This window comes from Neophocaena asiaeorientalis, unplaced genomic scaffold (genome assembly GCF_003031525.2).
Source record: "Neophocaena asiaeorientalis asiaeorientalis breed wild unplaced genomic scaffold, Neophocaena_asiaeorientalis_V1.1 scaffold65, whole genome shotgun sequence".
NCBI classification, from domain to species: Eukaryota; Metazoa; Chordata; class Mammalia; order Artiodactyla; family Phocoenidae; genus Neophocaena; species Neophocaena asiaeorientalis.
The window spans coordinates 15,468,536-15,493,684 of record NW_020173215.1 but is presented as its reverse complement, the minus strand read 5'-3'; the positions used below and the strand labels follow the sequence as shown (position 1 = coordinate 15,493,684).

General features: G+C 45.1%; 1 protein-coding gene across 1 annotated transcript; it reads right to left on the bottom strand.

Annotated features, from left to right (window-relative positions):
* Positions 1 to 1,912: 1,912 nt before the first annotated feature.
* Positions 1,913 to 25,143, bottom strand: NOCT (nocturnin). The gene is made up of 3 exons (XM_024745215.1): positions 25,114 to 25,143; positions 5,182 to 5,454; positions 1,913 to 3,862 (listed from the first exon to the last, which is right to left on the bottom strand). The coding sequence occupies exons 2-3, from the start codon at positions 5,444 to 5,446 to the stop codon at positions 3,039 to 3,041; spliced, it is 1,089 nt and encodes a 362-aa protein (XP_024600983.1). The 5' UTR covers positions 5,447 to 5,454; positions 25,114 to 25,143; the 3' UTR covers positions 1,913 to 3,038.
* Between the last annotated feature and the right edge of the window lie 6 nt (positions 25,144 to 25,149).

Below are 25,149 nucleotides of genomic sequence, written 5' to 3'. Positions count from 1 at the left end.
AAAAAAAAAAAAAAAAAAAAAAAAAAAAAAAAAGAATGATTGAAATACAGAATATTTGCATCAATTTCCTACTTTAGTTTGAAACACTACTACAGCTCTTACTGCTTCCTTTAAAGAAAAGCCACCATCAAACTATGCAAACGGTATCAGATGTTCTAATTTTGGCAGTACTCCTTTACTATTATATCAGAGTAACTGAAGTCCGCTCTACAGCCACTATTCAGCCTCTGTATCTTGCTTCTAACTCTATACTGTGTGTGTACTATAAAAGTATGACTTATGTGTTTGACCATTTTGCATTCAACAAATCTCTTCCACCCCCAGAATATTACTTTTCTCCCCATGTGTACTCACTCAAGGCCAAGGGCACATGGTGGGGGGAAGGAAGTGCGCCCTTTGGGGTCATGACAGACCTGAGGGTGAATCCTGTCTCTACCTATTAGCTGAGAATTTGGTCAAATTATTTGGACCTTTTAAGCCCCATTTTAAATTAAGAGTAGTTTTAAGATCATATGTAAAGCCCTCAGAACTAAGGAACTCAAATGTTATACAGATATACACCATTATGCTTTACTTAAGTAAATGAGGCGGCCATTCCTACTACCTCGTAGAATGGAGTCTCTACTGAAATATGGCATGAAGAAAAAACAAAAATCCACTCTCACCCTGTCATCAAGAGTCTGCACAATTTCTAAGACCCTAATTACAACCACCATCAAAATATTATGTGATATAAAAGGAAAAGCTGGATCAAAAGGTACATAGGGATGGAATAAGAGAAACTCAGTAATGGAACATACTTAAAAAAAGCTAGAACAGAGATTTATTATTTACTGTTATGCCTTCAGGTTACCCTGATGGTCCACAAGGCAGAGCTGCCTGCAAAGAAAGACTAGAGGGGAAGTAAAAATAAAGTATAAAAGTGCCACCTGTCAAGATTTATATACTACTAAAAACCTGTTTACATAAAATGCTCACGCGATTACATTTTTTTTTTTTTTTTGCGGTACGCGGGCCTCTCACTGTCGTGGCCTCTCCCGTTGCGGAGCACAGGCTCCGGATGCGCAGGCTCAGTGGCCATGGCTCACAGGCCCAGCCGCTTGGCGGCATGTGGGATCTTCCTGGACCGGGGCACGAACCCGTGTCCCCTGCATTGGCAGGCGGACTCTCAACCACTGCGCCACCAGGGAAGCCCCCACGCGATTACATTTTAAATGAAGACAGATACGAGCAACAAAAGCACACTGGCAAGTGCTTGGGCCTGCGGCCCTGCTAACACTGAACGATGACTTGCTGGTACTCCAGAAGCCCTTCTGCTCAGTGGCATTCCTACCCACCCCCAGTTCCACCCGCAAACCACAGCCTGCTGGCTTGTGTACCGGTGGACAACATTTGAAATTCAAACACTCTTTTGGCTTTCATTCTCACCCAGATTTGCTTATGATATGGGTATGACAATTTCTCTTCAGGTTGGTGTGTTTTGCGGTAGGTAAACAATATTCAATGCCTGCTGTACGGATCAGTATTCTGCTTCTCAACAACACAGGAATTAGTCATGCTAAGACCTGAACCAGATGACAACTGGTACAGATGTTCTTCCCAACTGCCATTCCTTCCAGGTAGCCCCAAGATTTCGTGTATACAATATACTGAAAACCTCATTTGTCTCCATAGTGGTTCCAATGCAGAAATGTCTGGAGGAACTACTCTGGGGACTCCAATCCTGTCACCGAGCGATACCTCATAAGCGTAGCACGGATGCCTTCAACGTGCAACTGCAGATCCACCTTTGTCCAGTTTAAAAATGAAGGTGTGGGTGGAAAGGACGGTGTGGGCACCGCATTAAGAGGATTAAAAGATCCAGTCTATTCTCAGATTCTCTTTGCATTGAAAAGACAAGATATGAAAACACTGGCTTTAAAAGACCATTTATTTATTGATCTTAAATATTTACAACTCATGGGTTAAAATACCTATCCATTTATTACCAATGGGCTATTTTGGGGGGATTTTTGTTAGGAAGGGGTTTCACCTGTTATCTTTACCACTTTTATTTCTGAGGGAAGAGAATTCCAGGTTGTCTTTCTAACTCTACCTTCTGCTTTCTAGTTGTTTTAAACCAGTCACCTGGCTATCTTAGTAAATCTCAAGGACAGCCTCATTAACAGGCTAGAAATAGTTTCCCATCTCTGAAAAGAAGGTCCCACTGACTTAGCCACTGCCACATATCAGCTCCGAAACAACCTACTGTGCAAAGCATATTCAATACATATAATGACACTTCTGAGTGACTGCAAATGTACACGGATAGCATTCCGATGGAAAACCAGAAATGGAATTTCTTCAAGAAACATAATAATGGGGGACAAGGAGGCACAGCAAGGATTTGTGAAGAATGTATCAAGGAGAACAGATATTTCCACTTAAATAGCAAGCAAAAACCCCTCCAGCCTAAACGGTTCCTTTGTACACTACGATTTTATTAGACCCCAAGTAAGAACATCTTTAACGTTTTAAGAAGATTACTATAAATTACTCTATAACTTATGTTTTGCATGGTTTTTAAATGTTCATAATGCTATAATTTATTTACTTAATTTTACACGAAGATATAAAAAAAATAAATATTGCCATGCATGACTTGTTGATATTTTTTAAAAACCACAAATAAATAACCGGAAACGTTGTTAATTACAGGGGACTCGAGCAAGTCTATTTCAACATAGGATCCTGAAACTGAAAGAGCTTAGGAACAAAGCCAAATATAATGCCCTTAAGTGATCAAAATGTAATTAACGCTAAGGGAAAGAAAACAATACAAACCAAACCTGGAGTGCAAACACCTTTTTCGCTGTAGGTTTTAATGGAAAAGGTTTGTGAGCAAATGGGGTTCCTTCCCAAGGGCATGCTGGAGACATGGAAAGTGAAGTGAGAGGAACTGGGGAGCCTTCCTCAGTCAACCTCTCATCTTATTTCAGCTTCCTGAAACGTCCCTGGTTAAGACTTGGGAGACACAGACAAGCATGTATAAATGTCCATCAATGTTCCTCGTTAAAGCTGAAGTCGCACACTAGGGACAGGTGGTCTGAGGGGTAATTGAAGGACGGTAGGCGGTTGGGTCCAATCTGCTCCTCGGTGAGCAGATCCAGGGCCGACCTCACGCTGAGCGCGTGCTTGGAATACCAGATGTAATCCAGAGTGTGGCGGCACTCGCCCGAGGTCCGGATCTTCCAGGTCGTGTACGGAGGTTCCGACTGCCCGTCCGCGCTCAGCAGCTTGTAGGCGCTGTTCAGGTTGAGGCTGGAGGAGGCGAAGTGTCTGTAGACCTCCTCTGTCGGCTCTGCGTTGAAGTCCCCACAAACGATGAGGGGAATCTTGGCTCCCTGGGTGATGCTCTGCAGGTTCTGGAGAAGGTCACAACCTTGAGCCGATCGAAATCGCTCCCAGCCAGTGCGAGCCTTCAGGTGGGTGACGGCGATGCAGAACTGTCGGCTGGACTCCTTGCACTCTAGGGTCTGGGCAATGGCCACCTGGTTGGTTTTCAACGTCATGGCCGTCAGCCTGATGTTGGCACTGTTGACTAGCTTGAATCGGTTCTGGAGGAAAAACAAGGCACAGCCATCTGGTCCGTTGTTGTGTTCCACATCCAGACAAGGTGACCAGGGCTTGGGGAAAAACGTGCCCTGATAGCCCAGTCTACTGAGGAGGGGGTGGAAGGTGTCAAAGTAGTGGTCCACCTCTTGGAGGCACAGTATATCGGGCTGGTAGGCTAGGATTTCTTCCAGGATGAGACATTTCCTCTCTTCCCACTTGAGTGCTTCAAGAGGGCACTGTACAAAGTTGTCTTTGCCTTCTCCAAGAGCTGAAAGAAAAAAGCCGGTCAGTGGTCAGCGACTAAGAACCGCTACTAAGTACCTGCGAGCCTCCTCAGGCTTGATGCTACCCAAGACCTTCAGAGCGCTTCCCCTGCTTCAGATGCCCTGGGTGGCTCTTCTCTTACTGCACCGACCTCTTGCCATGCAGATGAAGCAAGCAACTAACCGATCCTTTCGTATTAAAACTATTTCTTGGGCTTCCCTGGTGGCACAGTGGTTGGGAGTCCGCCTGCCGATGCAGGGGACACGGGTTCGTGCCCCGGTCCGGGAAGATCCCACATGCCGCGGAGCAGCTGGGCCCGTGAGCCGTGGCCGCTGAGCCTGCACGTCCGGAGCCTGTGCTCCGCAACGGGAGAGGCCACAGCAGTGAGAGGCCCGTGTACCGCAAAAAAAAAAAAAAAAAAAAAAAAAAAGAAAAATGATTTCTTGTCACTATGTTCTAGGACATGAGATCTTCTTAAGTTTTAGCTTTAGACAGTGTTCTCTGGCGTCCAAGAGATCTAAACTATGCCAGATGAAGTAAATACATTTAACTCTATTAGAGTGCTTTCAACACTGACTTATAATAAGCCATACTAGGCCTTTATAGACACCACTTAAGAATAAATGACACCCATTTAAAATGGGCAGCTTTTTCCTACACCTGGAAAAAACAAATGAATCAAAGAGTGGGAAGTCAGGGAGTATGCCCTTCTTTTCCAGAAAAAATGGTGACTCTGGTTTCTTCTTAAAATTTCAACTGCCACATGATCGGCAATAAGGTTGACTGACACATCTGTTTTTTAACTGAGCAGACCCAGGAAAGGAGTTCTTTCTACCGTACAAAGTAGTATCTTAAAGCACAGAGAACTGAAGCAACATCTCTGGCCTCAAATTATATGAAGAGGCGTCTGGATAAGAACCTGGCCTCAGGAGTAACCCGACTCAGCACCACCCCTACACAGCCCCCATTCCCTGCAGAAGGTTCAGGGTCACCCGTTCGGTAGACTCAGTTTCCCCCTTCCAGGTGCTATCTTAGTGCTGTGGACTCAAAGCGGGAGACAACTGATGAAAGCTTACGGGCTAACAGGAGACAGGAAGCACGTGCCGCGAAGCAGACACTTTCCCCGAGCACGGAAAGTCTGCACACGTGGAGCGGAAGGAGTACGTCTTCAGCTGACGGACTGGGCAGTGAAAGCCAGACGACACCCCTTCCTAGCCTCCCCGTGTGGGAGCTCCCCAGGCGGCCCCAGCGCCCCGCCCCTCTCCCATTTTTTTCCCCGCCCCTCTCCCAGCGCCCCGCCCCTCTCCCTGCGCGCAGACGTACCTTGGGCAAGGATGTTCCACTGCATGACCCGGATGGGTGTATGGCTACTACTGGGGCCATCGGCCCTCAGATCCACGAAACCCCGCTGGAAGCGGGGAGGCCGCGTGTGCAGGACGGCCCTGCACTCCTCAAGGAGCTCTTTAGGATCGATGGGCTCCAGGTGTTCCGGGTCGGGGGCCACCAGATACTCTGGGTGCTGGGAGGCGGAGCTGCCGTCCAGGGTCTTGGTGAGAGCGCTGTAGAGCCGGCTCGTGCCGCTTCCCATGGGACACGCTGCGGGGAAGGAAAGCACAGTCACTCGCCCGGCTCCTCGCCGGAAGACAAGGCACTTAACTGTGCACGGAAGACGCAGGCTCGCGAGCTCACTTCAGGGCGATGTTGCCACGTTCGCGTTCTACAGGGTGAGTTAAAGGAGTTTCCGGGTTCTAGCTTTCTCTTAGGGCGGGTACTTGAAATACCGCTGTTGAGATACCTCGATCTTTATGGCTTATTCTAACCTAGGATCTGTCTTTATAATTTACAGACACAGTCTCATGAAAGCATGGCTAAACAAAATCCATATTCCTTTCTCTGTGCATTTTAAGTGAGAACGTGAAGACCAGTGTGTACAGAGCCAGATATCAGAAAGCCCAGTTAATCCTGGAGAACAGATTCGGTTAGAGCAGGCTGTTGCCCTAGCCATGTCACCTATACAGATGCCTCTGCTGTGGCGAGAAACGGCCGGATTAAGTCCAAATCCCACTTCTCGTCCATGCTAACTGTACACCAGGGATCTGGCTCTCTGTGGGACTCCGAACATCACGGAGCAGTATGGTCTGTAATCTACTATCGATTGCCAGACTTTTAACAAGTCAGAAACGGGGTTGGGAGCAGAGGGAGTTGCCCACATTTTCTGGGATCCTGGGAGGAGAAAGGGTGAGGAGAGGTGCAGGAGGCACTGTCAGTGCACTTCTGAGGCTTCCTACTGTTATCCAACTGGACACTAACTCACTAAGGAGACTAAAGCACAACCTTCAACAAGTCCGCGTGAGGAGAGCTGTGCCCGCACCTCACTTGTAAGTAGCTGCCTGCTCCTTTCACGGTCAGCCTTGTTGCCTCTTCATTATAGTGTGAATTAGGGGCACGTTCTACCTGGAACCACCTCCTCGATTCCGTGCGCGGTTCCTGGTATGGAGGAACCTGGATTTCCCTACCCCGTCCAAGTCCTGGCCTCCTCTTGCAGGACACAAAGTTTCCTTCACAAAACGTATTATTTGGCAAGCTGACTGCACCTGAAACTAGCGGTTGATGGAACTTGCTGTAGCAGGTCACAAAAGCAGACTCAAGTGTTCACCACCAAGGGTTAACAAGCATGCAAGCATGCTTTCTATTGTTCCTTTTCATCAACTCAAAAGTAGTTCCCCAACAAGAAAGCTAGACGGAGGCAAAGAAACACACCAGTTTTCCCAACATACATTTCTGTGCACGTGCAACTGCGAGCCAGCCTGTTCTCTCAAACGCACACGCGTAAACACACGCACGCACCTGTCCCGAAACTGTTTGATCTGAATATATTAAATTCCTTTTAATAAATCTGTTTGACTATCTGAGTACATGGGTCCAGAGGAATTTTCTTCTTGGCTGGCAGTACAACTCTGAAAATCTTTCTTCTGTACTTCTAGTTTTTTGGGGTTTTTTTTTTTTAAGGCAGTAAAAATATTACTCAGCCATAAAAGGAAACAAAATTGAGTGATTTGTAGTGAGGTGGATGGACCTAGAGTCTGTCATAGAGAGTGAAGTAAGTCAGAAAGAGAAAAACAAATACCGTATGCTAACACATATATATGGAATTAAAAAAAAAAGATTCTGATGAATCTAGGGGCAGGACAGGAATAAAGATGCAGACGTAGGGAATGGACTTGAGGACACGGGGAGTGGGAAGGGTAAGCTGGGACAAAGTGAGAGAGTGGCATGGACATATATACACTACCAAATGTAAAATAGATAGCCAGTGGGGAGCAGCCGCATAGCACAGGGAGATCAGCTCGGTGCTCTGTGACCACCTAGAGGGGTGGGATAGGGAGGATGGGAGGGAGACACAAGAGGAAGGAGATATGGGGATATATGTATATGTATAGCTGATTCACTTTGTTATACAGCAGAAACTAACACACACACACGAATAAAAAATAAATAAATAAACAAATAAGTAAAAGGCAGTAAAAAGTCCTACTGGGGGCTTCCCTGGTGGCACAGTGGTTAACAATCCGCCTGCCAATGGAGGGGACATGGGTTCGAGCCCTGGTCCGGGAAGATCCCACATGCTGCGGAGCAACTAAGCCTGTGCACCACAACTACTGAGCCTGTGCTCTAGAGCCCGTGTGCCACAACTGCTGAACATGTGAGCCACAACTACTGAGCCCGCGTGCTGCAACTACTGAAGCCCGCACGCCTAGAGTCCGTGCTCTGCAGCAAGAGAAGCCACCGCAACGAGAAGCCCATGCACCGCGATGAAGAGCAGCCCCCGTTCGCTGCAACTAGAGACAGCCCGCACGCATCACGGAAGACCCAACACAGCCAAAAAATAAAATAAATTTAAAAAAAAAAAAAAAAGTCCTACTGTTTTCTCAAGTGTGGTTTCCAGATCATCAGCATCACCCTAACGGTCGACCAAACTGTCACAGGGCGTCACAGCAAATGCACAGGGGCTCCAGTATGTGACATTTGTCAGACTCTAGGCAAAGGACCAGCTTGACGCAGCTCACTTTCAACAGGACTGCTCTACATCCTTCTAATGCCGTCATATCCTTGCCAAGCTGAGTTCTGGGGTAGTTGCTGTGATAAAAAGCAAGTACCACGTGAAAAGGCGTGTGAAAAAGAGGGTAGCAGTGTCCAACAGGAGTCGAAGGTTTGAGGAGTTACGTGAAGCCAGAAAGACTCTCCCGAGCCACACTTCCTTCTAAAAACTTAGAAAAACCTTCACGTGAAGTGAATAAGGAACAGGTTGGCGTCTGTTCAGACAATAAACGTGTGCTGGAAACAGACGGCGAGGAAGCCAATCAAAATTATGTCCTGCTGCAAAATGAGCTAAAAGGTAAGACAATGACAGAAGTGCCTAAATTAGAAAACTCACAAGTGAGGCAACACAAGGAATTCGTAACAAAAAATATACCAGAAAGAAATGAGCAGAGAAATCGTTTAAGAGGCAGTGGCAAACATTATGTACTAATTTTAAGCGAAGATGCAACATATCAGGAAATGAAACAGATACTAAAAACTAAAAATCGAGAAAACTTTTAGGAGCACAAAGTTTCAATCATGCAGGATGAATTAAGTTCTGGAGGTTTAATGTACAGCATGGTGACTACCGTTAACAATAGTGTATTCCATGCTTGAAATCCTCTAAGAGAGGAGATCTAAAGGGATCTCACGTCCCCACGCCCTCCAACACACAGGGTAACTATGTGAGTGAGACATGTTAATTAGCTCGACTGAGGTAATTATTTCACAACGTTTACAAACATCAAAACATCGTGTGGTTTACCTTAAATACGTACAGTTTTGATTTCTTAATTATACCTCAATAAAGCTGGAAAAAAATAAAGTGAATGGTTTAAGAGGAAAAAATTATGAGGTTAAAAAAACATGTATCATGGGCACACATACCTGAGAATATCAACCCAGAATGACCAACACCAACTGGGCTGCAAAGAAAAAGAAAAAGAAAAAGAAAAAATCCCTTGGGCTCTAGGCAAAAGCAGCAAGTAACTTACAAGGACAATTAGAGCATCACGCACTTCAACTGCAGTGTTTTATACCAGAAGAAAATGAAGTTACGTATTTCAAATATACGTCAAACTTTATATATATGGCTCATCAGTACACGAGCCAAGGATTTTATATCCAGCAAAACTGGAACACTGATGCCAGGAGCACTTCTTCCGGAAACTACTAGAGTAGGGGATGGCAAACTGCAGCCAGATGTATTTTAGTACAGTCCTTAAGCAAAGAATGGTTTTAAAGAGATGTTACTTACACACACACACACACACAAAATATGTGACAGGATTGTTTTTGGTCCTCAAAGCTTAAATGTTTACTATCCTGCCCTTTTCAGAAAGGTCTTTGCCACCCCTGGAACTAGAGAACAAGATTTAGACCAAAATGACCAGAGACACTGATTTAAGAACTGGTGGTACGATATTAAACATATAGCTACTTAGAAAATCAAGTCTAAATGAGGTTAAAAGACAGAGTACAATATACAATGGCTATGTGATCTGATAATGAACCAATGAAGGTTTAGTACACCCAAAAAAAGCATGCGGGTGGGGGGGGAGCAGGGACCAGAAAGAAGCAAGCATATTCAATTAAAATTTGTTTAACTGTTTTTAGGGAATTCCCTGGCGGTCCAGTGGTTAGGACTCTGCCCTTCCACTGCAGGGAGCATGGGTTCGATCCCTGGTCGGGGAACTAAAGATTCCCGTAAGCCGTGCATGGTGCGGCAAAACAAAACAAAACAGAAAAACTCCAAAAAACACAATCCACAACACAAAACACTGATAATTTGGACTTTATCAAAATAAAAAACTTAAAAAAAATTGTCTTCAGTGATCATAATTAGTAATGGTAGCATCAGAATTCTTATTCTGAGACTGTTGTGTAGATGTGAGATGAAGCAGATTGGATATTCTAATTTCATCATTCCCTGTTGTCCTTTTTTGGTTTGGTCTTAGAAATGTATTTATAGGCTATTAGCTACAACATTCAAGGAAAACACTCTTGTTAAAGCCGGCTGGCTCATTTTGGACCAAGAGTGGATTATTAAATCTTGTCATTCACCTTATTTGTGACGTTTGGTGGTTTTCAAAAATTAAATTTACCATCAAAGGACAAAGCTTTGCAGCAAAAAAGAGGAAGGATGTACTGCATCGTGGGTATCAAAGCATCAGTTCCAGTCCCAGCTCTACCACCATTCAGCTGTGCCACTCTCCAGAGCTGCTGACAAGGCTTGTTAAGTGACCATAATTTCTTAAAGATTATTTGGAAAATGCATCTAGGTTAGAACAGGCAGCAATTTCAAAATAGTATTTCTACTAGAGGGCACACACACCTCTATTAAGAAAACCTGCGTATGTTATTCAAAATGACTTTTATTCCCCTCAAATTTGAGTCCCCAAATGGACAATTTCTGTTGGGTGTAATAAAAGTACTCTGGAATGCACTAAAGGTTGTCTTTTCAAAAATTTTACTGACATAGACCCTTTGCTCGTTTCACTAGATTCATTTACCCAAGAAAGAGAATCGGGCAAAATTTCAACTAAGAGACTGGGCAGAGGGGAATTTCAGGGCATATTTACTATAGTCCTGTCTCTCCTCCTTAGATCTTACCCTAAGACGGGTCCCCTTGATGGACAGATGCAAGCCTGAATACCCTGTTTAATAACGAAGCCAGCCTAGGACATGCCTTCTGATACCAAAGTACCTGGGAAGCTGATCAACCAATCGGCTTCTCGCATAGAGAGCAAGGCGTCAGGACAGAGATACATGGTCCTGGAAGATGGCTCCACCCTCCTCCTAGACAGCAAGGCTCTGCGCTCCTGCTGGGCACTCCGCATTCTGCCCAGCCCTGCAGGTTACTCTCTCGGCCAGTGGGCACTGGCAAAACTAATCTCCACAACCTAATCTAACCCTGCAGTCCTCAGGAACCATGTGTCTGCAGTATGCTGATTTTACACTCTTATTTCTTGTTCTCTGAACTTTGGGATGAACGCTCCATACCTAAAAAACATGAGCTGATCTTTTCTCTCAAGAAGTGTCTGGTTAAAGATTAATATATACGTAAATTAACAAGAGAAAAAGTGAATGCATGCTGTGTGGAATGGGCTGGGGTATAGTAAGGGCTAAACCCATCAGGATGGATAAGAGTAATGAGAAAAGGACTTCAAAAAAGGACTCAAGATATTGAGCTCTCATTCCTGACTCCACCACTTCCTTGGTAGGTGGCCACCATAAGCCCCTGCCTTGCTCTCTCAGACACCACTCTGGTCCACAGGATACATCACTGAACAGACTAAAGTCTCTCTCCTTATTGGCTATGGGGCTTCTTTTGTACGGAGGGAGACAAACAAGGCGATAGACATTTTGTCATATGCTGAAAAGTGCTTTGGAGCAAAATAAAAAGGTGAAAGGGGAGACAAGGAATGCTAGGGACTGGAAGTTGCTAATTTATGCAGGACGCTCAAGGAAGTCTCACTAAAGGTTACAGAGATCTGTCATAAGGAAACCAGTCTTAGAGAAATCCAAGAACATTCTGGGCAGAGGGAATGGTGAATGCAAAAGCCCCGAGGAAGGGGGCTTCCCTGGTGGCGCAGTGGTTGGGAGTCTGCCTGCCGATGCAGGGGACGCGGGTTCGTGCCCCGGTTCCGGGAAGATCCCACATGCCGCGGAGCGGCTGGGCCCGTGAGCCATGGCCGCTGAGCCTGCGCGTCCGGAGCCTGTGCTCCGCAACGGGAGAGGCCACAGCAGTGAGAGGCCCGGGTATCGCAAAAAAAAAAAAAAGTTTCCAAGGCGGCTGGCGGAGCAACCAGAAGGGTGAAGCTGCCAATACAAGTTAGGAAGACGGGGGGGGATCTGCCGTAAGACATGACTAATTCTCAGGAGAGAGGTGCAAACTGGAAATGAACACGTGCGAGACGTCGGGCACAGACGAGGACTCAGCTCTGGATCAGACTGGGGAGGGTGTGGTGAAAATCTGCAAAGAAGGCACAGGCCAGGGGCAGGACAATCGGGAGAGCAAAGTAGAGAAAGTTTCGTCCACAAGGGAGCTGTGTCCTGTGTCAAGGGCTACTGATAGTTCAAGGAAAATGAAGCCTGAGCACAGCTCAGATCTGGATTCAGCGACATGGGAAACGTCGGTGAATTTAACGACAGCGATTTTTGATTTTGGGTGGAGGTGTTGGCACAACAGGACAGAGAGTAGAGATGTATTTTGAGAAAATCTTGCCCCCCTCCCCCCCAAAAAGGAGAGAAGTGGAATGGTGGCTGGAGATGGAGGCTTGAGAATTTGGGGAAGCTGCTGTATCATGTTTGTTTGCTAAGGGGGTGACACAGCAGAGGGAGAAACCCACGAGACAGGAGAGTTCAGGCATGACGACACGAGGAAGCCGACAAGTCCTCCGCCAAAACGATTATCAACCCGGATGAGAGTCTCAAAACCAGCCATTTCAGTGCTCTGGATGGAGACCAAAGGCATACAACGAACTGAGAAGCTTTTATTCACGAAAGCTATTGAACTTCAGTTAAGGACAGTGCTAGCCTGTGCCCGGTCCTGCCGGGGCTGGTGCCACCCCTCCCCCTCAGCTCCATGGAAGTATTCAACTAGGGCGGCAAGGTACTAAATTAAGTTAAAACCTGCCCCAAAGCAAGGCCCAGGCCCTGATGGCTTCGCTGGTGAGTCTATCAAACATTTAAATAAGAAGTAGCAAGCCTTCACAAACTCCCATGTACTGCTTCCCACGTATAGCCACTCTGGAAGACAGTTTGGCAGTTTTAAAAATACACGTAGAATTCATGCCCCTAGGTATTTACCTAAGTGAACTTAAGTTCATTCAGGAATATGTATGCAGGGACTTCCCTGGTGGCACAGTGATTAAGAATCCGCCTGCCAATGCAGGGGACACAGGTTCGAGCCCTGGTCCTTAGCATGTGGAAGACCCCACACGATGCAGAGCAACGAAGGCTGTGTGCCACAACTACTGAAGCCCGCGCGCCTAGAGCCCATGCTCCGCAACAAGGGAAGCCACCGCAATGAGAGGCCCGTGCACTAAAACGAAGAAACGAAGAGTAACCCCCGCTCGCCACAACTAGAGAAAAACCCATGTGCAGCTATGAACGCAGCCAAAAATAAATAAATTTAAAAAAAAAAAAGAGAAAAGGAACCCCATGGTACTGAGCTGGAATCAGAGATATCAGCCTGAATTCATGTTTCACTTACTATACATATATAGATGTGTAGATACAGAGATAATTAGCGATGTGGACGGCTGTGTTTTTCCACTTGCTGTCTGCCATGAGCTAATCATTTATTTAATTAATGCTAACCATCCACCTGCTTTTTTCCCATGCTACAAAGGTCTATTTTATATCTTTATATGTCCGGGGTTATTGTGAGGATAGAAACATAAATCTAAAACATTTTGGTAAGATATAACATTACTTCTTAAGGAATTTTGTTTGATTTTTTTGTGGGACCCTAGGAGGTCCTGATGCCTCGTCACGCCCCAGCAGATAAGGTACTTCTGTAGCAATGAACGCTTTCAGTTAAAACTGTCATTTTTACATGATGCTACGTAAACACACATAATAAATACACATGAATATTTATATATTTACATGTATAACATTAAGCTATACCTAGCCAATAAGTATAAAAATTGAAACGGACACATTCTACACTCACAACTCAGCGCGCACACACGGCATACATAGATATCTAAGAGGAGGTTCACAGAACAGCTTTTTTCTGCATGACATCTGGGCCATTTTCTGGTGCATTCCATTTCTTTTTTTAAAAAATGCTGGTCGTGACCCGACTACGTTTGGTTTCCGACCCGCCGATGGGGCGCTGCTCCAGCAGCAGCTGCGGGCGTGGTTCATGGGCCACTGGGGATGTCTGAGACGCTTGGAGCCACGCACGGCCAAGGTGTTCACGACGCCGAGCCCCCACGTGCCGTTTTCTCTGTCTTGGTGCCTGTTCTCCGCACAGCCGTGGTGAAACCGCCGCCCCGTCGGCACGTCCCGGCACCGAGCTCCACTGGTGGCCACTGTACGCATCCCCATCACTCAGGGTTTTAGTTTAAGAGTGCCTGTTTTACTTTAAAATGTCCCTTAGTGAGGCAGTAGTATCTCTGTTAAATGTGCAGCCTCGATGACCTATCTTTAATCTGTGACAAAATGGAGCGTCCACGGAAACACTTACGCTGCACGCAAAATACGCTGCCTTAAGGAGCAGCGCTCGGGTGAGCGTCTGAGCTGCAAAATGAACTCGGCCCTGTCTTCATGGGATACCATTTCACCTCGAAGAGCCGACAAACTATAGTTCATCACATATGGGCACGAGGCAGACACTTACCCACAAAAACGTAAGGAGAAGTCAGCCTGTCACTTGAAGGAAAACAACGGACAGAGTTTTTGCCCACGAGGAAAACTTCTGGAAAACGTATCTGCCATCAGGAGCCTGACAAGTCCCCAGTACTTAAAAAAAGTTTCTGACAAGATGGGTGGCGAGAGTAGCCACAGTTATTTCTATACTGTGTAACGCTTGGAAGATCTGCATAACCCAGTGAAACGACACTTTCTAAATAACCAATACCAAAAGTTCACTGATATATATGGTATCAGATTCCAAGTCACAAATAACTACGTATTAACATAGAGACTACCACAAAAAAAGACTATCCACGATTATCTTATAAGGCTATTAAAATACTTTTTTCCAATTGTATTATCTGCGAGAGACTCAATTTTCTTCATATATTTTAACCAAACCATATCACAACATATTGAATGGAGAAGCAGACACGAGAATACGGCTGTCTCCTATTAAGCCAGACTTTAAAGAGATTTCCAAAAATGTCAAACAGTGCCACTCTTTCACTAACTTTCTTTTTGTCTTGGAAAACAGTTCAAAAGTGTTCCTTATGTTAACACTGATTTTACTATTAAATGACTTGATAAACATTTAAAAATTCTCGTCTTACTTTCTAACATGATATATAAACCTAGGTCATATTAATTATGTTATATATTAACCCACATAGACAAAATTCTGTGGGACCCTCCGTGTTTTTTAAGATTGCGAAGGGGTCCAGAGAACAAAAGGTGAGACTGTCTCTTCTAGACCAACCGTCACCTCAGTGTAGACATCCCGTTCCAGGGGATACGAGCAAAGCAATCCCCGGGGAGAAAATGAGAACTAAAAAAGGTGAAATGAAATAACAGAAAGTAGACATGTCTGTAATTCACACAGAGCACGTATCTGAATTTTTCTCAAACTGACAGAGCATCTGATCACAAAAGGTGGGAGAGGTCACTGCTGCTAGGCCGTCTCCACGGCACTCCAGAGACCAGTACTATCTCCAAATCACGGACAAGCTTCCCTGACCTCTGTCCTTATATTTCTAAGCTAGATTTTTCCATAACTCAAAAATATTCTTCTCATAAAGTCAGGTTACCGAACCAAATGAGAAGGGATCTGGGGAAGTCCCAATTCATTTCTTCCCGTCTTCAGTTATTCTTTTTGGCTTTCATCCTAAGAACATACGAGCTTACTCAGTTATTTTTCAAGGCTTTATTTCCTAAAACTTTCTGGTAACATAGAGACATCAATTCAAAGGAAGTGCTAGGGAATTAATAACTCAAAGGGGACACCATGGAGACTTCACATGCTATTTCTGTACTTATAACACCGTCACCGTCGTAGCAAGGCTCAGAGCCACCCAGGAACTGCTAGGTGGTAAGGCAAGTTATTTAAATTTGAGAACAAAGGAACGCTGAAGAGCACGCGCCACCCTCTGCCCCTCCCCCACCCTGAGGATGACTCCCCTGACGGCTAATGACTGCTGGATGCTTAACTATGCACCACTCGCAAATTAGGTAATTCTCACCACATTCCTTGGAGGTAGCCACTCTGATCATGCCCCTTTTACAAGGAGGGATCACTTAGTAACAACTCTCTCACCTGTTTTTTAAAAAGTCATTTTTTTCTTTTAGAGTATCGACCGTTTAAAAAATCTTTTCACACATAAATACAAGTCCAATTCCAAAATTGCTTGCCTTTCTGCTGAGGTTTTATACCTTAATAGGGGTTGCCATTCAGGGCTTGAAAACGATTGTCACAGGTTCAGAACAGCAACATGGAAAGCCACTTTCCTGAGGCAAGGCAGCCAAACAATTCATCCAGGTGGTTGCTGAGATACTGGAAGGCATGAAATCTTGACAAAACCTCTACTGAACTTTTATTTGGCACTCATACTAGCTTCTGGGTCGAATTTTACATACATGTGTTTGGAGTGTTATTTATCTGACCCCAGATTATATTCGGTTTTTGCCCCAAATTCATTTTTTTCCAGCCACTTTACTTAGAGAAAGTTATGAGCCCTCACTTCAATGCAATGCACATGATGTAATTTATACAGGCAAAAGGCAGGTGATAACAGCTTTCTCTCTCATGCCTCTATTTCTCACTTAGCTGCACCGCTCCCATCTCTTGCCGTTTCCCAATCCTATAAGCATATTTTCATATACACCGAGAACTGGATGCCTGCATTCCGTGATGATGTGATGGCGATGGAGAAATAACGTCGCTATTTCACTCTATAGGAATAACTCTTCTTACCTTTGTAACAGCCTTTAAAGGTCTGCCAGAGAATTCAGATTATTTAGGTTCCAGAAATACAGCAGTGGTATGTCAACTTCCCCCACTTTGTCATCCCTTTATTTTCCTAATAAAGCAAAAGTGGGCTAATTACTAAAATACAGAATACATTTACTCTTTAAGCTACTGATTACTAAAGCAACTCTAAAGCAACAGGCAGACCACCACGTAAGTTCCTAAGAGTGCCAGCCATCAGAGGCAAATGATCAGGGGTTTAATGAAAACACCTTCAATCAATAACTAGAAGGCTGGATGAGAACCCAAACAGCTGAGACCTGAACTGACTGGGCTGACCACCCCAAGCAGTCCTAACAGCACTCAGAAATCTCAGCAGAAAGACCTCTCTCCACGTAACATTTCTCTACTTACCCAGCAACTGCTTCTTCTAGAGTCTGCCCAAACCATTCAGTCTGTTAATAATTTCTCACAACCAGCCTGAGCTCAGTCTCCTGAAACGATGGCTTGGCAAAAATACTGGTTAAAAAGCAAAAACTGAAGCAAGGCCAGGATTCTCTGGGTCCAACGCCTGAGAAGCTGCTGGAGCTGACCAGCCTTGGGCCCGCGGAAACCTCCAAGCGTAAAGTACCCAGAAGTGTAAAGCACAGACGTCACGGGAAGGCATCACTGAACAGCGAGCCTGTGCTGCCACCTACTGGCCGCGTGCTGAACCACCTCGGAAAGTTTAGACGGGCTAACCCAGCAGCTAGCTTTCTTTCACTGGCCTCCTTAGAGCAGCTTCCTGAACACACGCGGTCACCTTCAAGACAGTCACAAGATAACCATCGACCTAAAACAGCCTGGGTGTTGGATATGTGGTATAGCTCGTATTTACTGAAGAAGTCAAAGATTCACAGCCCCCCACCTCAGAGCTTCATGGAGCGAGCCTCAGTGGCTCCCTTTTTCTTACACGTGGCCTTCTTCTCTTACTTAAATGACCCTTGACATTTGAACTACAATCCCTGTCCTTCCCTCATTAGTTCTATGAGGAATAGGGACTACATCTGCCTTGATTACCACTTCCCCTGGTACCCGGCCTAGCGCTTTAAGAACGTTGATAAAAGAAAGGATGGCAAAAAAAAAAAAAAAAAAAAAAAAAAAAAAAAGAAAGGATGGCAAGTGACAGCCAAGTGTTAATTAAGGACCCCTGTCAAACACGGGCAGAAGAACCGCCTTACGTTGGTAGAGCACTTTATGGTGCACTAGGCACTTTTACTTGCTGAGACACCTGTTACCCTCTCAAGAACCCCTTGGCTATTTTATAGATGAGGCTCAGAAGTGACTTGTCCGGAGCCACTCTACATTTTTGGAATTTTGTGAGACTGTAGTCAGGGCCCTCTCTTTGTGTTTATGTACCCGTATCAGCCAGAACACCCGAAACTCAAAACAGTGCAACACGTCCCCGGCAGGTCCACCTGGTAAATGCACACAACCGCCTTCAAGTTCTGTGACGCAGTGTGGACTTGTAGTACATTACACTCCCTGGGTCCTAGAGACCGGGTTCTAAGCATGGGAAAGCCTTACGGCGAAAGCTTTCACTTTTCTCAGTGAGGCAAGATGGTCTTAAACACGTGGACTCGGGTTAGGCTGTGCGGCATTTCAAATCCCGGTTCCTCCTTTACTAATCAGATCCTGACCAAGGTATTTACCTCTGTGGCTCACTTTCTTCACTGAGTTACTGGCCGCTGAATTAAACTAGCCATACCCAGCACATTCGAAATGGGAGCTAAATGTTAGCTATTTTGTTACTGTTAGTGAAGCGCACTTTCTGGGTTTAAAGAGAAGCTACTTTTAACATTTGAGAGTCCAGCATGTGCCATACTCCTTGCATGTACTTTCATTACTCTTTCCAACAATCCAGCAAAGTAGGTATTGTGTCTGCCCACTTTTATAAACACGGAGACTGAGGTTAAGCGATTACCTGGTTTTCTCAGGATTGCACAACTGGCAAAGGGTCAGGGCCTGGGGAAGGCTGCCTGCACCCTGGACCGCTGCTCAGCAGCATCCCTGATAGCGCTGGTCCAGAGTCAGGACAACTGGATGGAGCCACGCCAGGGGTGCGCACGGGGTCAAGAGGTCGAATTCCACCTCCTCTGCGAGAACGTCACGAGGACGTCACCGCTGTCACGGTGCGCACGCTGGCACAGCACAAAGTGTACAAATTGGTGTAATGACCCACACGGCGTTACTAGAGATATCAAGTGAAGGTCACGGCTCTCAACCTAGCGTGTCTAAAAATACAAGATCCTAGACACAGTGTGACAATCCCAACGACCTCTGCTGGGCAGCAGTCACAGACAGGAACGCCCAAGTGTCTTCCAGACAAGGCTAAGCTGTACCTTCAGTCACGCCCGATTCATCTAGAAAATACGGCTGAGGGAAAGAGAAACCCCTCCACGATGAACGCTGAGGTTAACCTGTTAAAACTGGCTCGACTGTTAGTGGCCTGGCCAAGCACTTCCACAAGCCCGGCTTTTCTAGCAGAATGCTCTGAAGTGAAACTGAAAAGGCAGAAATGAAAAGAACCTGGTGGGACAGCAGCTCTCCACTAAGACATCAGGTCTGTGTTACTACCTGATGCCCACCACTGACGTTCCCGGGATACTCGAGAAGCGGGCCAGGTTTACAGCTACGAATGGAAACATGGAGTATGGAGCCAAGAGGACTATTTTGCTGGTATTTTTCCCTCTAGATCAGAGGTCCACACACCACAGCCCGTGAGCCACATCTGGCCAGTGCCCTGTATTTGTGCTACCTGTGATCTTTGACATTTTTAAATGGTTGAAAAAAAAAAACTAATAATATTTCATGATGTGAAAATCATATGAAATTCACACTTCAATGTCCATAAATAAGGGTTATGTATTGTCTGTGGCTGCTTCCACACTACAGCAGCAGAGATGAACAGTTGTAACAGATATTTGGTCTATAAATCCTAAAATACACATAGCTACATATATTTACAACTACACAGGACACAATGTAAGACGAGGCTTCTGTGAGAAGGAGTGGAGAACTAGAAAATGCCCAGAAATTGTAAACGACTGCAAAATAGACACGCTCAGAAAATCTCATGAAATAAAGATAAAAGACTTGAAAAAATGAGAGGAGCCATAGAGGGTGGATCCATATGGACAACATTGTTGAACTTTTCAATAACATGAGAAGGGGGGATGATACAGTGATGAATATGATAAAATAACCCAAGAAATAATAGAAAATCTTCCTGTGCTAAAGCATGGGATGTCCTTAGACTGAATGGGCTCACCTGACCTGAGACATTTATCCTGACAGAACTTTTGAACACCAAGGACAAGCAAGCCTAAACTTCTGGGGATAACCAGTACTGACAAAGACATTTAAGCTCTGAGGGAAAATATTTTTATTAATGGGCATGTGTTACTTGTGTAATTTAAAATATTATTTAAAAAAACTATCATGATGAAAAGCTGCTCAACATCACTTATCATTAGAGAAATGCAAATCAAAACTACAACGAGGTATCACCTCACATCAGTCAGAATGGCCATCATCAGAAAATCTACAAACAACAAATGCTGGAGGGGGTGTGGAGAAAAGGGAACCCTCCTGCACTGTTGGTGGGAGTGTAAATTGATACAGCCACTATGGAGAACAGTATGGAGGGTCCTTAAAAAACTAAAAATAGAGCTACCATATGAGCCAGCAATCCCACTACTGGGCATATACCCGCAGAAAACCATAATTCAACACGACACATGCACCCCAATGTTCATTGCTGCGCTATTTACAATAGCCAGGTCATGGAAGCAACCTAAATGCCTATCCACAGACAAATGGATAAAGAAGATGTGGTACATATATACAATGGAACATTACTCAGCCATAAAAAGAAACGAAATTGGGTCATTTGTAGAGACATGGATGGATCCAGAGACTGTCATACAGACTGAAGTAAGTCAGAAAGAGGAAAACAAATATCGTATATTAACGCATATATGTGGAACCTAGAAAAATGGTCCAGATGAACCGGTGTGCAGGGCAGAAATAGAGACACGGATGTAGAGCACAAACATATGGACATCAAGGGGGAAAGTGGCGGGGTGGTGCTGGTGGTGGTGGGATGAACTGGGAGATTGGGATTGACATGTATACACTAATATGTATAACCAAGAAGAACCTGCTGTATAGAAAAATAAATAAAATTCAAAAAAAGAAAAAAACGATCATGAAAATTTTCCAAATAAAATTCAGCACGAACCACCCAAAAGAGAAATGCACATCAACCTTGAATTGCTAAGTATCCATCAGGTGTGATGACCATTCATGTGGTTATCAAGGTCCTATGAATCCCAATTAGAGTGACTAACAATAAACATATATGCTGAGTCTCCCTCCTCCTTCCAAGGACCTGAATATACCTGCCTCACCTCTTTTAGCAAACATCCCATCACAGGAACCTACAGAGTATATAGTTATCCACCTACCTACCCTATAAGTTGTACACTCCCGTTACAATGTCAGTGTCAAGTTCTGTCTCACTGAACTTTCACAAATACACCAGTTCTTTCCTTTCCTTGAAGCTCGCTTTTGCTCAGGTATACATTCTTGCTCAGGCGTCTCCTGAATTGTCTTAGGCCCCAAGCTCACAACTCTTTAACACTCGTCCAGAATTCTCTCCGGGTTTCCCAAACTTTCCAGGAGGAACAAGTACCTCTAGGAGTGGAGCTTATAAAAGACTCCCTAGGCTTTCCAGAGAATCACCTGGGGCATTTGTTAAACACAACACAGCCAGGATTCTCAGGAAAAACTGATTCAAGTAGACAGGTGAAAGGCCCAGATGATTCTCAAGTACCCCTTTGCCCAGGGTGTTCATCGCTGTTCCCATACCTGCCACCTTCTTCTGGCACATGGTCTTCTCTCACCCTCCTTTCTTGCATTCAAAGCAAAGTTTTTATCCAACAAACCTAGCCACACTCACGTCTTTCTTCTCAATCTCTGCTGCAATTAGTCATGAGAAGCAATACAATATTTGGCCTTTTAAGTGTACCATGTTCAGTAATACCTGCGGATCAATTGATACCAATTTATCTTACTAATTTTTTCCCCCTAGGTAAAGTCCAGCAAGCGAAGTTAAATGATTTGCAAATGTTCATACAAGTGTGTTGAGTGTGAGTCTGGAGCCACGGTTACTAATTCAAAAGCCCCCAATAACTCACTGTATTTAAGCTCTTACCATTAAATGCTACAGGAAAACAATACCTTGGTTCTCCTACCAAGAAAGCAATTTATTTTTGTAGAAGCTTGATAATTACAAGCTTTTGCACTTCTTCTCTCTCATAAGCAGCTTACTCACACCATTAAGGGACATACTAATTAAAGCCGCCTCCTCCAATGAGCCGGTATTTGCTTTTAAAATTGTACCAAGAAAAAAAGCAACATGTTCCAGTGATGGAGAACAGTAATTCAGCCAACCCTTCATTAGCTGAGGAGGAAGGCATTTATAAACCCACAGATGACACCGGACCAGTACAGTCATCCAGCACAGTAAACGTAGCAACTGCTACTTCTTTATGGGGGCTGCTGTCCTTCCATGAGAAAAGGTAGCAAAACACTGCTAGGTCCCCCTTTAAATTCTAATAACCCAGCATTTGATGACTGCCAAGAGGCTGCACTCATCTTTCCAGTGACCTCTGATTGCCAAGGGGCGTTAAGTTAGGAAGGAACTGATTATCAAATGGGGTCAAGTGTGGGGCTTTATTACCCATTCCCCGCCGCAAAAAGGTGCTGAAGGGAAGAGTAGCTTCAGTTCCCTGAAGGTTTCTCTAGCCAGATGTCTAAACCTTGGGGCCTGTAAGCATAATCTGGTTATTACTGTTGCTATTTTGTTAAGTAATGTGGAATCTGGGGCCCACGGGTAACAATTCTGTTTAGTAAGTCTACAGTAGGATCTAGGAATCTGCATTTATTTAAAAAGCACCTAATGCTGGTTCTGAGGCTCTTTGGGAAACATTCTGCAAGGTATCTCTTCTCTCACCCTGACACATCCATGCCTCATGCCTTCCACTTTGCTCCTGGCTTTTCCCAAGCAAAGTGTTCTAATCTCTTTCCATCCTAAACTGCACTTCAAGGCCCAGCTCAAATGCCAACCACGTTTTGAAGCCGAAAAAGATCACCACGGCTAAAAGAGACTTTGCACTCTCTGGCATCCTTGTGCCATTTGCAAACCTTTAACTGTAACAGGCTAAGAATAAAAGGTGTTTGATTTCATTAAACAGTCATGTCTTTGTGCAAAACTCACCTCTCTTACTGGGCATTAAACTCCTTAGAGGCAGGCTAAGTCTCACGTTCCTTTACCTCCTATAATAAAGCACCTACAGAGTGAGACAGACTGTAAGTTTTTGAATGAATGAGTGATCAAGCGATGAGCTGATGAATGCATCCATGAGTGTCTTCCAACAAGCAGCTGAAGCGAAAACTGCACAGAAGCCGGAAAATTGTCTAGATCTTGTAGTAGTAACTGTCTATAATAGTTTACAATAGTTTAACTACCATAAAATCCTTCAATTTCCTTCTAAAACTTCGGGGGACTTCCAGAAAGTTCATTAAACACCTTTCTGGGTCCAAAGCCGAAGATTCCAAATGTTCTGGCCTTTCTTCCTCAGCCAACAGCACAGCTCTCTGTATGTGTGTTAAGCAAGCTATCTGTACTCCCAAGATGAGCCTACTGACTAACTGCCCCGAGGGGCCTGGAGGAAACTTAAGGTGAAAGGTTAGGATAGGAGAGACGGCTAGGAAGACCCCAATTGGTTTTCTTTCACCCCTTCTCCTACCTCAAACCTAACAATGTTCCTCCTGAAAACTTCCAGCAAGAAAAACCACTGACCTTCCCTGGTGGAGCAGTGGTTAAGCATCCACCCGCCAATGCAGGGGACACGGGTTCGAGCCCTGGTCCGGGAAGATCCCACATGCCGCAGAGCAACTAAGCCCGTGCGCCACAACTACTGAGCCCACGTGCCACAACTACTGAAGCCCACGCGCCTAGAGCCCGTGCTCCGCCACCGCAATGAGAAGCCCGTGCACCGCAACGAAGACCCAAAGCAGCCAAAAATAAATAAACAAATTTATTTATTTAAAAAATACTTTATAAAAAAAACACTATCAGATATTAGGTGGTAACCATTCTAACAGTTATTTCATTGTGCCAAACTCCTATAGAACTGGAAAGATCTCGGTGACTGCCAAATTCACCCTTTTTAAGAACACTGAAGAATTTAGAGTCTCCGGTAACCACTTTAACATCCTAAATTTATTTTACTTTATTTATTCATTTATTTTTGGCCGCACCGCAGGGTATGTGGGATCTTAGCTCCCCCGCCAGGGATCGAACCTGCGTCCCCTGCGGTGAAAGCGCCGAGTCTTAAACCACTTGACCGCCAGCTAAGGCCCTAGTCACATTTTGGGTGATCACTTTAAGTAAAGAAAGCCACACTGAACATATTCTTTTTACTGCTCAATCTGCCCTTAAGTAAATCCCAAACTTGGGAATTCCTTGGCGGTCCAGTGGTTAGGGCTCAGGGCTTTTACTGCCCTGGCCCTGGGTTCAATCCCTGGTCTGGGAATCCCGCAAGCCACGCAGCGGGGCCAAAAAAAACCCCCCCAAAAACCCCCAAACCGTTAATCCAGACCTTTGGAGCAAATTGTAGTTATTTACAATCTAAGATGCTCATACGTCTTAAACAGCAATAAACTTGAGCACAACCAAAATACACTTTTTTAGTGTGATAAGATTGCCAGTTTTGAAAGAGAAGCTTTATTCCTCATTTTGAAAAGTATGACTACTTTGTATGTAGATTGTAGCCGCGGTAATGGGTCCTCAGGCAGAAACCTCTGTGGCCAAAAAGGGGAAATCCAGGGCACGTGACGTATAAAATTGGCTCTTGGCCAAGACGGCATCACCTTTGCAAGATCTTAAGCCAGGTATACAGGACGCAGAATGACGCAAATATTAAGACGGGAAGGCTCCCAAAAGATTTCAAATGTATGGCCAAAGAGTCAGTGCGTGTTATAACACACTGTTCACATGACATTTTTCAAAATTCAGAAACCTAAAAGACATGCAGGTCACGTGATCAGATAAGTGTAACTTTAGATTTTTTGTTTGTTTGTTTGCATAAAATGTTCCATCATTAGTGCGATTAGAAACAAAACACAAATAATCTGCGGCCTCGGAAGGGGAAAACTTACAGGTCAAGAGCGAGAAATACAAAAACCACGGCATCGAACGGTAAGGATCAAACTAGAAGCTCCCGCGGGGTTCCGGTTCTTACCGGACGCGGTGCAAGCCCCAGGCAAGGGAAGGCGAGGACAGAGCCGCAAAGGGGAGCGGAGACAGCGGCTCAGGGAGAGGGGAACCCGCTTCCCGGTCCGACCCCACCGCTCGGCGGCCCCCGGCTTCCCATTCATTCCGCGCCGTCTCCAGGTGGCGGCCGCGCGTTGGCCGCCGCCGCGTTCTCCGCCCGGAACCGCCGCGCACTCACCTGTTCGGGAGCAAGACCTCGCGACGCCGCGGGCCG

Coding starts and splice junctions, on each gene's coding strand:
- NOCT (XM_024745215.1), bottom strand. CDS start 5,446: ATGGGAAGCGGCACGAGCCGGCTCTACAGCGCTCTCACCAAGACCCTG. Junction 3,863..5,181: donor GTGGAACATCCTTGCCCAAG/GTACGTCTGCGC, acceptor TTTTTCTTTCAG/CTCTTGGAGAAGGCAAAGAC.